The 12,897-nt window shown below is 42.8% G+C and overlaps 1 protein-coding gene across 14 annotated transcripts in view; it reads right to left on the bottom strand.

Annotated features, from left to right (window-relative positions):
• Positions 1-12,897, bottom strand: part of NEK11 (NIMA related kinase 11) — a 273,343-nt gene that overhangs the window by 144,630 nt on the left and 115,816 nt on the right. For 8 of the 14 annotated variants that reach the window (XM_027546332.1, XM_027546343.1, XM_027546323.1 and 5 more), the window contains 3 exons: positions 10,636-10,755; positions 7,575-7,668; positions 2,961-3,120 (listed from right to left, as the gene is read on the bottom strand). In XM_027546332.1, the coding sequence (XP_027402133.1) occupies positions 2,961-3,120; positions 7,575-7,668; positions 10,636-10,755 (374 nt within the window). The remainder of the gene's footprint in view (positions 1-2,960; positions 3,121-7,574; positions 7,669-10,635; positions 10,756-12,897) is intronic. The other 6 variants (XM_027546305.1, XM_027546376.1, XM_027546352.1 and 3 more) reach the window with 1 other exon arrangement.

The following is a 12,897-nucleotide window of genomic DNA, read 5'->3' on the forward strand; positions in this document are numbered from 1 at the left end:
CAAGAATTAAAGCGCAAGAATTCATCAGTATTACATACAAGGAGTTAAATGAGGATCATTTCTTCAATGTTCCAGTCATGCTTTTTCATTTGATTATAATGGTTACTCATGACTTCTGCTAAATTAAATCTACCGTAGTCAACTAAACACATATCAGAGGTAAATAATGCATCACCCTGTCCTGTTTCTCTGCAACAAACTCCTCAATTCCAGAAGGAATTTCCTAATTCAACATCAAAGACTGATTAAACATTTGGTAAAGGAGCTTAAAAAATGATTGTGTGATTTTATTTTACATATAAAAACCAGATAAAAAATAAATAAAAACGTCCTCTGGGTGCTTAAAGTTTGTAGTCAAATCTTCTAAAAGGCAGAGAATGGGAGAAATAATGAACCACTTCAGAGTTCATGAAAAAATTAAAATCTCCTGTCTCAAAATTTTACAATTAAGCTATGAGGTCACTAATCATCCTGCAGTTACTAACCAGTCATCAAGCCAAGGGCTACATGTTCATAGTCCTTCATAGTCTCCCTTTTCAATTTAATATTTAAGAAAGAACAGAAATTAAAAAATACAAATTTACAGAGAAGAAAAAATAAGGGAAATTTTATAAGTATTTTCCAAGGCATTTGGCCAAACTAAAACTACTCTGTGTTTTTGGCTCTCACAGCTTATAATGGGGACTTAAATAGTGTTTCCTTACGACATGGACAAGGTGGGCAAAGAAGTGAATTGGCCTATTTTCAGTTTGGTTGGTAACTCAACACACGGTCTGCCATAGCAGAACCTCCTGACAGAGGACAAAGCGTGAGGCACGGAGGCTGCCAGCCCAAAGAGTCCTGGAAGCGCTGTGGTCTGAGCTAGCTTAGAAGTAACGCGCACTGGAAGCAGGAACTCTGGAGTCCTTGAGCACATTAATTACTGTCTTTGGTTTCTCGTTTGTGAAATGAATAATAGGTACCTTTCCTATCTGAATTCCGGAGGCTGGGCCCAGGCCTCTCACTCCTAGACCACCTGCTCAACACCCCGTCCTGGGGCTTCCTCTTTCTAGACGGTGATGGCCCTTCAGCAACACACAGGCTGTCAGAATTAGTGCTACTTGGTGGCTGTCTGGTCCTTAGTTTTATAGTCTTGAAAGGCCCAGGGGATAGTTCTATGCTTCCAAATTTTACCTTTAGAAAATAACAAATAATGTACTAAAGAAACACCTGCAAAGAACCTAGCTGCAAATCCATCTGATACACATATTTGTCTGCCAACAACTCCCATTACCAGGTGGCTTCCAAAACATCCTTTCGAAAGTTGGCAGATAGTACCTGAAGACTTTCAGGTCCTGGTCTCCTCACAGCTGAAGGAGGCAGGACCAGCTCTAACAGCTCCAACAGGAAGACATCAGATGCATGTTTGGGCTGAAATGACCAGCCAATCCAAGTGCCACTACCTCCATTTTTTTTTTTTTTTTTTGGAAAAAAGAATTCAGCTCCTGCCAAAGAGAGTTTCAGCCACAAGGATGTACCTGGAGACCTTTGACCACAAGATGTGTGAGGCTCCCATGCCCCAACCCCCATCCTAGGACCTCCGCAGCAGGCACACTAAGGCCTATGATAGAAGTCTCCTGAAGCACCTTGCAGACTGGTGCTCGCCCAGGAACCTTTCTGCACTTGGACTGAAACTTGAATCATGTCTGACATTCTCTCAACCTTTCTGGGCTCCTTCCCCAACTCTCCTGATAACATTTTGTACTTTTAGCCCCACCTCGGGGAGAAGGAAATGGAAACCCACTCCAGTACTCTTGCCTGGAAAATCCCACGGATGGAGGAGCCTGGTAGGCTGCAGTCCATGGGGTCACTAGGAGTTGGACACGACTGAGCGACTTCACTTTCACTTTTCACTTTCATGCATTGGAGAAGGAAATGGTAACCCACTCCACTGTTCTTGCCTGGAGAATCCCAGGGATGGGGGAGCCTGGTGGGCTGCTGTCTCTGGGGTTGCACAGAGTCGGACACGACTAAAGCAACTTAGCAGCAGCAGCAGCAGCAGCAGCCCCATCTTGGCACCTGCCTCTCAGAGGCCCAAACAACGTATCATTCATTCACTTGAGGGATGTTAACTGAGCACCTACAATGTTCCTGGGCTTCCCAGGTGGCACCAGCGGTAAAACTTGACTGCCAATGCAGGACACATAAGAGACGTGGGTTCAGTCCCTGGGTCAGGAAGATCCCCTGGAGGAGAGCAAGACAACCCACTCCAGTATTCTTTCCTGGAGAATTCCATGGACAGAGGAGCCTGGTGGGCTACACAGTCCATGGGGTTGCCAAGAGTTGGACATGACTGAAGTGACTATGCACGCACACACAATGGCTCTGGCACTTGTCCGTAGCCCTGGGGAGAAGGGTACAGGACTGAAAGGCCACACATTTCGAGCCCTCCCTCTCGGGGTCATGAACTGCTTCCTCTCTTTGGCTTTCACCATGTGCTGAGAGCACATGACAGCCTCAGCTCATTCACTTTATTAATGGATTGCTTCATGGTTAAGGAAACTGTTGCCAGGGCTTCCCCCACTGGGCCAGCCTTTTTACTCTAAAACTCATGTGTTTTTTTTACCATTAGGCTATGATAACCCAGTTTGGCTGACAGCTCTGAGCACTTTTCTTTTCTGGCTCCTGAGGGCCAGGAAAACCAGTTACAGAGGGAAACTGTATTTCAGAGCATTCATAGTGCTACACAGGTTAGTGGTGATGCTGTTTAACTCATACAGAAGGGGAGGTCCCTTGTCCAGTGTGAATTTCTAGCTCATCCTCACCATGTCAAGAAGACAGAGAGGATAGACAAAGCCTCAGCTTCCTGCTCTCTATCACCTCAGCTCAGCTCTGGCAAACTGATAGAAGGTGGCTGCATACACCCAAAGCTTTCCCCAGAGGCCGCCAGGCCCACTGGACAGTCAGCCACACCAGCCCACCTGTCATCCAAGAGCAGCCTTCTGAACACTGATGCAAATTCATACCATGATCTCCAAGGTCAGCTATGGTGTCCTCCACATTTGACCCAAGTGTGCAGAGATCCAGGGAAGGAATGGGCTGAGACTCAGGCAGGTTGTCTGAAGCTGGGTCATCACATTCCTTGCAAAAAGTAATGAACAATTCATGAGAAGCTGATCAGAGGAAACAGCATTACCACAAATGAAACAATATTCTTGTTTAGAAAATGATTTGGAAACAAAAGCCTACCTAATCCTCTCCCTTAAACATGGTAACATTTTCAAATCTTAGGAAGGCAGCTTGGAATGAGAGAAACAGCTTTGAATTAACTTGGCAGGTGACCCTGGGCAAAGCATGTAACCTCCCTTGGCCTGAGTGTCAGGGTCATGGTGAGGGTGAGGCAGAAGGGATGCCCAGGGCACACACGGGAGGAGGTACTGACTTGCAGCATTGGCTGCTGAGAATGGGGATCTCCTTCCGTTGTGCACCCAGGCCTCACGCTCCCCGCAGCCTAGTCCAGCCCTGCTCAGCTTCCTCATCTCAAGACTACAGGTGCTGGCTTCCATAATGCTCAAGCTCTCTTCCAGCTTTTTCTGTGATTTTATGAATTTCAATTCCCTAAAAGAAAGAGATCTAAGAGGTGACATAAGAGTTTATACTTAAAAAAAAATGTTAAGTTAAACTTCTCAAATATATCAACAGACATTTCAGCTAATCACTGGGTCTATATATGTGTGTGTGTGTGTTTGCCACCCAGACCTAATGATGAATTGACCTCTTTTCTAGGATAAATGGTTTTCATGGAGAACTAGTCCAAGAGCACCTTCTTATCAAAAGGAGAAAGTTCAAACTATCCTAAATAAATAAGTAAAACACAGCTGTGCTACACTGTGATGTGGCATCTGTGGAAATACAGTCATAAATATTTTTAAGAAAAATAGTCCATTTTTTATACTGTATAATAATTGCTGCAGGAGGTGAAACTGGGGCTCCAAATTTCAAAGGATCACCAATAATGCAAAAAAACAGACTGTGTAAAATGTGCCTTTGCACCTATTTCAGAAACTTTTTGAAAACAAGTATTTGAATTCTCAATTGACTTCGATTTTCTGAGGTTCTCTTTGAAGAGAACTGTTATAATGGTCTTAGAAGGAGCAGGACATGACCTGCTCTTTGATCCCCAAGACTATTTCACATTTGCAGGCCTGACCTGCCACACTCTTCACAAAAACCTTCACACCTGCATATACCCCAGGATAAAAGAAAGACTGGGCTTAGTGTGTGCATCGTGGCATCTAGTTGTTTTAAGCTACCATCCTTTAAGAAATGGTGCCAACATGATTCCACAGTCAACTACACTTCAAGATTTCAAAGCCCAAATCCAGCAGAGCAGAAAATGCCTACCAGAGAAAAAGGCCCCGTCAGTCAGGATCTGAAAAACAAAGCAAGCCACTCTCCTAAACGCCTCAAAGAATTTTTATAATGTTTAAGGGGTGACACAACCAGCCTCTCTCTGAACTCTGATTCTATCTCCAGCTACTGCTTTTGAAATATAATGAGGTTTGCTTCAGCTCGCCAGACAGAAGCAAGAGGACTGGAGAACAGAGCCCAGTGAGAGGAGGAAAAAATTCAACCACAAGTGCGCCTTTGGGGAAAGACAGGAGTGTGTGCCTCTTATTCCTTCTCTCCTTTTAAATTATGTTTTTCTTTAGCTTCTCGCACCTGAATGATCCAATTTACTTCTCACACTATGCTTCATGCTTTTCAGCTCACTGATGCTTCTCCACAAGATGTCTAGACCCTTTGGACCATCTGCAAAGTGTTCAGCTCTCTGTCCTTGGTTCTCTGAATATGTTACACCTGCCTCACTCCTGGGCTTCCCTACTGGTTCAGTCAGTAAAGAACCTGACTGAAATGCTGGAGACTGTGATGTGATCAGATGGTCTCCACTCTGCCTGGCCTCCTCTCTCCATCCTCCTCCAGGGGGAACAAGAACCTTCGCTCAGGCTGCCTCTCCTTTTCTTCCATTCCCATTAAATGTTCTATTTTTTTCTAAAGAGATAATAAGAAGGTCTGCTCATCATGGCTTTCCCAGATCCTCCTCCATCTGAAGCTGCTTTCAAGAACCCAATTTCTGTTCATTACTAATCAGTGTGATCCTGGCCCAGCAGCGTCAGAATCACCAGGGGGTTTGTTAGAAATGCAGTATCTCAGGCCCCACTTCAGACCAGGCAAGTCAGAATCTGCATTTCAACAAGACCAACCAGTGATTCAGGTGCGTTTTGAAGTTTGAGAAGCGCTGCTAGAAGCCATAAGAATTTGAAATAGCGCCAGCTGACTGTGGAGCTGAGCGGTCAAAGATGGTTTTCCTGAAGAGGAAGTGACATTTGAAAGAGGGAGAGTGGGATGGTACCAACGGGCCAGAGAGAAGCAGCTGATTGGCCCAAAGGAAGGTGAGATACCTGGGGTGCTGAGCAACACCATGTTCCTGTCCTCATCAATATGCAGCTGAGGAAAGCTGCTTCTGCAAAGCTCAGGACCAAAGACGTTGAACTGAATCCTAACAACCAAAGAATGAACCACCACCGTCTCTGACCAAGACAGCCACAGCCACCTCCCTCCTGCCTCTGCTCCTTGCTGATGGATGGGGATGGAATTGGGAGAAACTAGGCAGACACTGTGGAGGTTATGAGTTGGGACTCCATAAAATCTGTGAAATCCTCACGTTCCTCATCTGAACTGAGCCAAGATCTGGAATCCCATGTTCTGTAGGATAATATAGAGTTAATAAAATCTTAAGTGACTTTATGATCCCCCAAGGGCCCTGATTTTTATAGAATGAACAGGACCTCATATAGTGCAGTTGCTTCACGCTGATAATAATCATATCAGAAATTAAAAACAACACAAAAATGATGATTTTGAAGGCCCATGAAGAAAAGTAAAGAAGTTATCAGACACTAAAATATAAGATTATACTTGAAACTATGTTTTTATTTACCATATGCTAACTTCAATATGGTTAGAATAAAGTTATTTAGGCTTTATAATACAAAATATTACCACATCTGTACTTCTCAATATCCAGTCTCTGGGGGTAAAATCCCTTAGAAGCAGGGGGACTCTGAGCATTCCAGGAAAAAAACCCCTCCCAACCCCCACATCTCTGAAGCCATCTTCCCTGAGAATGGGGCTTGGGATAGAGCAGCACCAGCACCCCCACGTTGTCTGCTGAGGGGTCAACTGATAGAGACTCCTAAGGTCAGAGAAGGCTGGACCCCCATCTGCTCTAGCTTTGGGTTTTCAGAACTTGAGAGTACTCACAACCACTAAGTCATCGAGAAAGGTGACTCCTCAGTCAGAGAGCAGCAGAAAACAATGTTCCCAGGCTCTGCTTTGCCTGTAAGTGAGCTCCAGTAGGGGCTCCTGCACACCCCAGATCCAGAGCCCTCTGCTGACTGAGCTACAGTAGTAGAAAGAGTGTCTGCAGGCCTAGGGGTCACCCCCACAATTTCAGGGGGTCTAGCCCATCCTGCTAAACGAAAGACGTTCCCTCAGATGCAGGAATCGCCAATGAACAAATAACCAGAATTTGAAACAGTAAACTTCTCCCAAAAAATGACTCCTTCCCAAGTTGCTTTTACCAAAAGAGCTGCAAGGTTGGTGTTGATGTTCATTATCCAAATACAACCCTGAAGAAAAATTACGTTAAGTATCAAAGCCCACATTAAGGTCAATGAAGATATGTTTAACCATTGCTGCTGCTGCTGCTGCTACTAAGTCGCTTCAGTCATATCTGAGTCTGTGCGACCCCATAGACAGCAGCCCACTGGGCTCCTCTGTCCCTGGGATTCTCCAGGCAAGAATACTGGAGTGGGTTGCCATTTCCTTCTCCAATGCATGAAAGTGAAAAGTGAAAGTGAAGTCGCCCATTCGTGCCCGATTCTTAGCGACCCCATGGACTGCAGCCTACCAGGCTCCTCCGTCCATGGGATTTTCCAGGCAAGAGTACTGGAGTGGGGTTGCCATTGCCTTCTCTGATGTTTAACCACTAGGGAATGGTATTTGCTATTCAGGTGCCTGGGATGCAGAGGACATGAATCTGGGGTGCATTTCATGTGAGTCTACAACCTAATTTATTATTGGATATCTAGGGTAATTTGCCAAAGGAGTTATTAACACAATGTATGATGATATGGATAGGAGACAGAAAATAAAGAGAGAAAGAATGAAAAATAAGACAAAAAGAACAATGGACTAGAGAGGTAAAGCATGGCTGAAATTCAAAATTAGATAGACACATATCTGTTCTGCAAAGTCATACCTTTAACTCAGCTGTTCATTCCATCCTGATGAAGTCACCTTTAAACAGCAGGCACTTGGTGCAGCTGCTCTGAAAAAGTGTTGTCTCTAATTTTTGGCCTACAGTTAGCACTCAAAACAAATCTCAGTACATCCTGGAATTGGGCAAAGTTGGTCTGGATGTTTTTTTTCCCCTACCTTGTCCCCCTTTCCTACCCAGTTGGCCCTACGAATCTGAAGAATCCGAGGCAAGAAAAGGTCTTTTGTAAAATTTAAAACAGAAGCGCACTCACGTGGAGCACATCCACAGTCTGCCGCTGGAAGTTCCGCGATCTCAGTTCCCGCATTCGTTTGTTGTTTTCTTCATATTTTTCTTCCACAAGCTTTCTGCATAAAGTGAACATAGGCAAAGACCTGAAATTTGCTAAGATGACATCTGTTTCATAAGAAAGTGTGATCCCTGTTTCCACAGGCAGACCAGGGTGTTGGGCAACCAGCCTGCAGTCTCTCTCTCAATGGATGAGTGTGGTGCAGCCTCAGTGGGCTCTCCTTTAAAGCATGCAGGATGCCAGCTCCTTGTTCCCCCAGGACTCAGCGTAGGAGGGCAGTGCCATCCCTGTGTGCTCTGGCCTGTGCTGACAGGGGTATGTCTCAGATGCCCGATTAAGAGCCCACCACATACCAATAACTAGGTGACAGCCATAGACACGGAAAATAGACCCACATTTTAAAGAATTTATGGAAAAGAATATGAGAGCTACTGTGAAGAGGACTTTTTCTTGGACATTTCCAGTTTCCTCTACAACAGGAATTGAATTTACTAGACCTGTTGTTAAACTGGAGGAAAGATTTGAATTTTTGTGATTACTTGTGCCCTAATCTATACTTAGATTTCTTGAAAAAATCACTGAACATCCTGTTGTCAAATTTTCTTGTCTTTAAATTGTGTGGGTACATTATAACCCTCATGACAATGAAGTCATTTTCTAGCTAACACCCATCCTTTCTTGAATCCTAGAAACAAAAATCAAAACAAACTTTATTTAACAAACTATTGCCTTTAATAACAAAAATATTAAATGTCACGAGGAAGATCAATGGCTTTTTTGCATATTAAAGAAATTTTAACCTGAGAAATAATTTGTAATGTGCAAATTATTAAATTGCTTTTTTAATCTGTTACTGTCAGACATTTAATTTTCCTTTCACCCTCAACCAATGACACGAACCATGGCACCCTGGAAATAAACGCATTCCTGAGGTGTTAGATCTGGGGCTATGAGTTGATGCAACTGTTCAAACAATATTCATGAATATATTTTCTCAACCAAATCCACACTTACTGGTGTACTGGATTTTACATATTTGCCAGCTTAACACTGAATAATATCACATTGGTACCTTGAAAGGGCATTGTTGGAACATTTACACCATAGAATCAGCAAACAAATTATTAATAGTAGCTACTCCTCTGGCCCCCACAGACCCAGAAGCTTCATCAGCAAACTACTGCCCATGAAGCACTATGACAGAAATCTTTTCCCATATTTATTAAAGAAAACATTTGATAAGAGGAAGTGGTCTCTCAGGTTCTTACATGGTTCATCATGATAGGCACTTTAAGTACAAGGACACCTTGGATCATTTTTCAGATACAATGTTGTTGCTGTTGTTCTGTTGGGAAGTCATGTCCAACTCTTTCCGGACTGAAGTATGCCAGGCTCCCTTGTCCTTCACTGTCTCCCAGAGTTTGCCCAAATTCACGTCTGCTGAGTCAGTGATGTGATCTAACCATCTCATCCTCTGCTGCCATCTTCTCTTTCTGCCATCAGTCTTTCCCAGCATCAGAGTCAGCTCTTTGCATCAGGTGGCCAAAGTATTGGAGCTTCAGCTTTAGCATAAGTCTTTCCAATGAATATTCAGGGTTCATTTCCTTTAGGATTGACTAGTTTGGTATCCTTGCAGTCAAAGGGACTCTCAAGAGTCCTCTCCAGCACCACAATGCAAGAGCCTCAGTTCTTCAGTGCTCAGCCTTCGTTATGGTCCAACTCTCACATCCGTATGTGATTACTAGAAAAACCATCGCTTTGACTATATGGACCTTTGGCAACAAACTGATGTCTCTGCTTTTTAATATTCTAAGTTTGTTCTAGCTTTCCTTCCAAGGAACAAACTTCTTTGAATTTCATGGCTTCAGTCACCATCTGCAGTGATTTTGAAACCCAAGAAAATAAAATCTGTCACTGCTTCCACTTTTTCCCATCTATTTGCCATGAAGTGATTGGACCAGATGCCATGATATTATTTCTTTAATGTTGAGTTTTAAGTCAGCTTTTTCACTCTCCTCTTTTCCCCTCATTAAGAGGTCAGATACATTAACAAGGTCATAAAATGGACAGATTTTATTTTCAGGCCTTTTTGTCTCTTTAGTTCTTGGTTGGGGCTTCTAAGCTTCAAAAAAAGGCAGAGGAAGAAAGAACAAAAATCGGTCAATTGGGCTACTTACCAGCTGAAAAACCAGTTTTTGAGAAATTGGGAGTCTGGGGTTCCTTGGAAGAACGCTTTCATGTGTAAACTCTGAAGACTAGTGATCTCATACAAGCAGCACTGCCCCCAGACTGCGAAGGGCTTCACTTCGCAGAACAGAGCTGCTTCCAGTCTTCTCTCTCAGTTCAGTCGCTCAGTCATGTCCCGCTTTTTGCGACCCCATGGACTGCAGCATGCCAGCCTTCCCTGTCCATCACCAACTCCTGGAGACTCCTCAAACTCATGTCCATTGAGTTGGTGATGCCATCCAACCATCTCATCCTCTGTCATCCCCTTCTCCTCCTGCCTTCAATCTTTCCCAGCATCAGGGTCTTTTCCAAGGAGTAAGTTCTTCACATCAGGTGGTCAAAGTATTGGAGTTTCAGCATCAATCTTCAGTCTTGTCTCTACAGACAACAATTTTCTGCAGATACATTCTTCTCCCTAGAGAGCAGCCAGTACTCCAAGCAGAGGGGGTTTAGCAAACACTTGGGGAGTATGGACAGAATAGTGAGGCCGCCTTATCACCCCTCACAGGGCTATGTAAAGAAGGTATCAGCAAAAAGGAGGCTTTGTCTGGAGGTTGTCTCTGTATTTTCATTCCTAATAACCTCCCTGATAGTCCATCGTTCTTTTCACATAAGACTGAAAGCTTGATATTAATACTGTCTGACATCTAATCACCATATTTTGAGCGAATGAGTGAAAGAAAAAATTAATAAATATATAAGAATGTACATTTTAATCTTCTCTTGTGGTTTCTGCTTTTATTTAGCATATTCTTTTAGAGTCCTGAGAGGCAGCCTTCACTAAGGGAAGGTCACTTACTTCAGCTTCCTGGCCTCCTCATCAGCTGCCTGGACCTTCCTCACCCGCATCCTCTCTCTTGGTGTCATCTTCTGCACCTCAGACAGTGCCCGCAGGGTCTGCAGGTGAATCTTTTTTTGCCTGTAAGAATAAAGATTCCCATATGCAACCCATCCCAAACATGCTCAGAAAAATTAAACAAGTATTTTACAGAAGTATCATTACACTACTGAGAAGGGAAAAAGATCTCAAGACTTGCCAAGCAAAAACTAATAAACCCTGGGTAGGTAATTAGCCAAGCAGTACTGTGGTTAATTGGCAATATTTTTAAAATTAGATTTCTGTTTAAAAGCAAAATTTGTACTTTGCAAATTTCTGCTCATTTCACTGCCTATGACTGATTTTCATAGTGTAAGATAAATTAGGATCTTGACTATTAAGGAGTAAATAACAATATGGATAGGACACAAATTTAGAATTAGGCAGACAGGGTTGGAATCCCATCTCTCCCATTCATTAGCTCTGCATCCTTGAGCAAGTTACTGAACCTTTCTGAACCTCAGTTTTCTCATCTATTAAGTGAAGTCGCTCAGTCGTGTCTGACTCTTTGCGACCCTAAGGACTGTAGCCCACCACGCTCCTCCATCCATGGGATTTTCCAGGCAAGAGTACTGGAGTGGGTTGCCATTGTCTTCTCCAGGGGATCTTCCCAACCCAGGGATCGAACCTGGATCTCCTGCATTGTAGGCAGACACTTTACCATCTGAGCCACCAACAGGCTATCATGAGTATTACATGAGATAATGTATATAAAGTGCCTGACACATAAAAGAATCCCCAAATGGTGCTATTAGAATGTGCATGCTCAGTTGCATTCAACTCTTTGCAACCCCATGGACTGTAGCCTGCCAGGCTCCTCTGTCCATGGGATTTTCCAGGCAAAAATACTGAAGTGGGTTGCCATTTCCTCCTCCAGGAGATCTTCCCAACCCAGGGATCGTACCTGTGTTTCCTGCAGCTTCTGCATTGGCAGGCAGATTCTTTACCACTGAGCCACCTGGGAAGCCCCAGTACCATAATAGCTAAATGTTATTGAATATGCCCTGTCTTCTAGGCTTCACACAGTAGATATTTTTTAATATTTTATTAATTGGAAGAAAATTGCTTTACAATGCTGTGTTGGGTTCTGCCATACAGCAATGCAAATCAGTCATAATTATATATATATAATTATATATTATATATAATTATTAATATAGTTATATATTATAATTATTAATTATAATAATATATATAATTATATATATAGAATTATGACTGATTATACATATATATCTCCTCCCTCATAAGCTTCCCTCCCTTCCCCCATCCCACCTCTCTAAGTAATCACAGAGTGATAGACTGGGCATCCTATGTTATACAGTGGCAGCTTCCACTAGCTGTCTATTTTACACATGATAGTGTTGTATATATGTCAGTGTGACTTTTTCAATTTGTCCCACCCTCTTTCCCTTGCTGTGTCCACAACTCCATTCCCTCTGTTTGTGTCTCCTCTCCTTCCCTGCAAATAGGTTCATCAATACAATTTTTCCAGATTCCATATATATGTGCTAATATACAATATTTGTTTTTCTCTTTCTGACTTACTTCACTCTACATAACAAGTTCTAGGTTCATCCACCTCACTAGAACGGACTCAAATTCCTTCTTTTTATGGCTGAGTAATATATATATGTACCACAACTTTATCCATTCATCTGTCAATAGACATCTAACTTGCTTCCATGTCCTGGCTATTGTAAATAGTGCTGCAATGAACATTGTGGTACATGTATCTTTTTGAATTGTGGTTTTCTCAGGGTATATGCTCAGTAGTGGGGCTGCTGCATCACATGGCAGATTTAGTCCTGTCTTTTGTTTTTTTTTAAAGAACCTTCACACTGTTCTCCATAATGGCTGTAGCAGTTTACATTCCTTCCAACAGTGTAAGAGGGTTCCCTTTTCTCCACAAACTTCCCAGCATTTGTTGTTCGACGATGGCCATTCTGGTTGGTGTGAGGTGATACTTCATTGTGATTTTGATTTGCATTTCTCTAATAATGAGTGATGTTGAGCATCTTTTCATGTGTTTATTGGCCATCTTTATGTCTCCTTTGGAAAAAATCTGTTTAGGTCTTCTACTCATTTTTTTATTGCGTTGTGTGTTTTTCTGATTTTGAGCTGTATGAACTACTTATACTTTTTGGAAATTAATTCTTTGTCAGCTGTTTCATTTGCAATTAC

The sequence above is a fragment of the Bos indicus x Bos taurus genome, chromosome 1 (genome assembly GCF_003369695.1).
Source record: "Bos indicus x Bos taurus breed Angus x Brahman F1 hybrid chromosome 1, Bos_hybrid_MaternalHap_v2.0, whole genome shotgun sequence".
Taxonomy (NCBI): domain Eukaryota; kingdom Metazoa; phylum Chordata; class Mammalia; order Artiodactyla; family Bovidae; genus Bos; species Bos indicus x Bos taurus.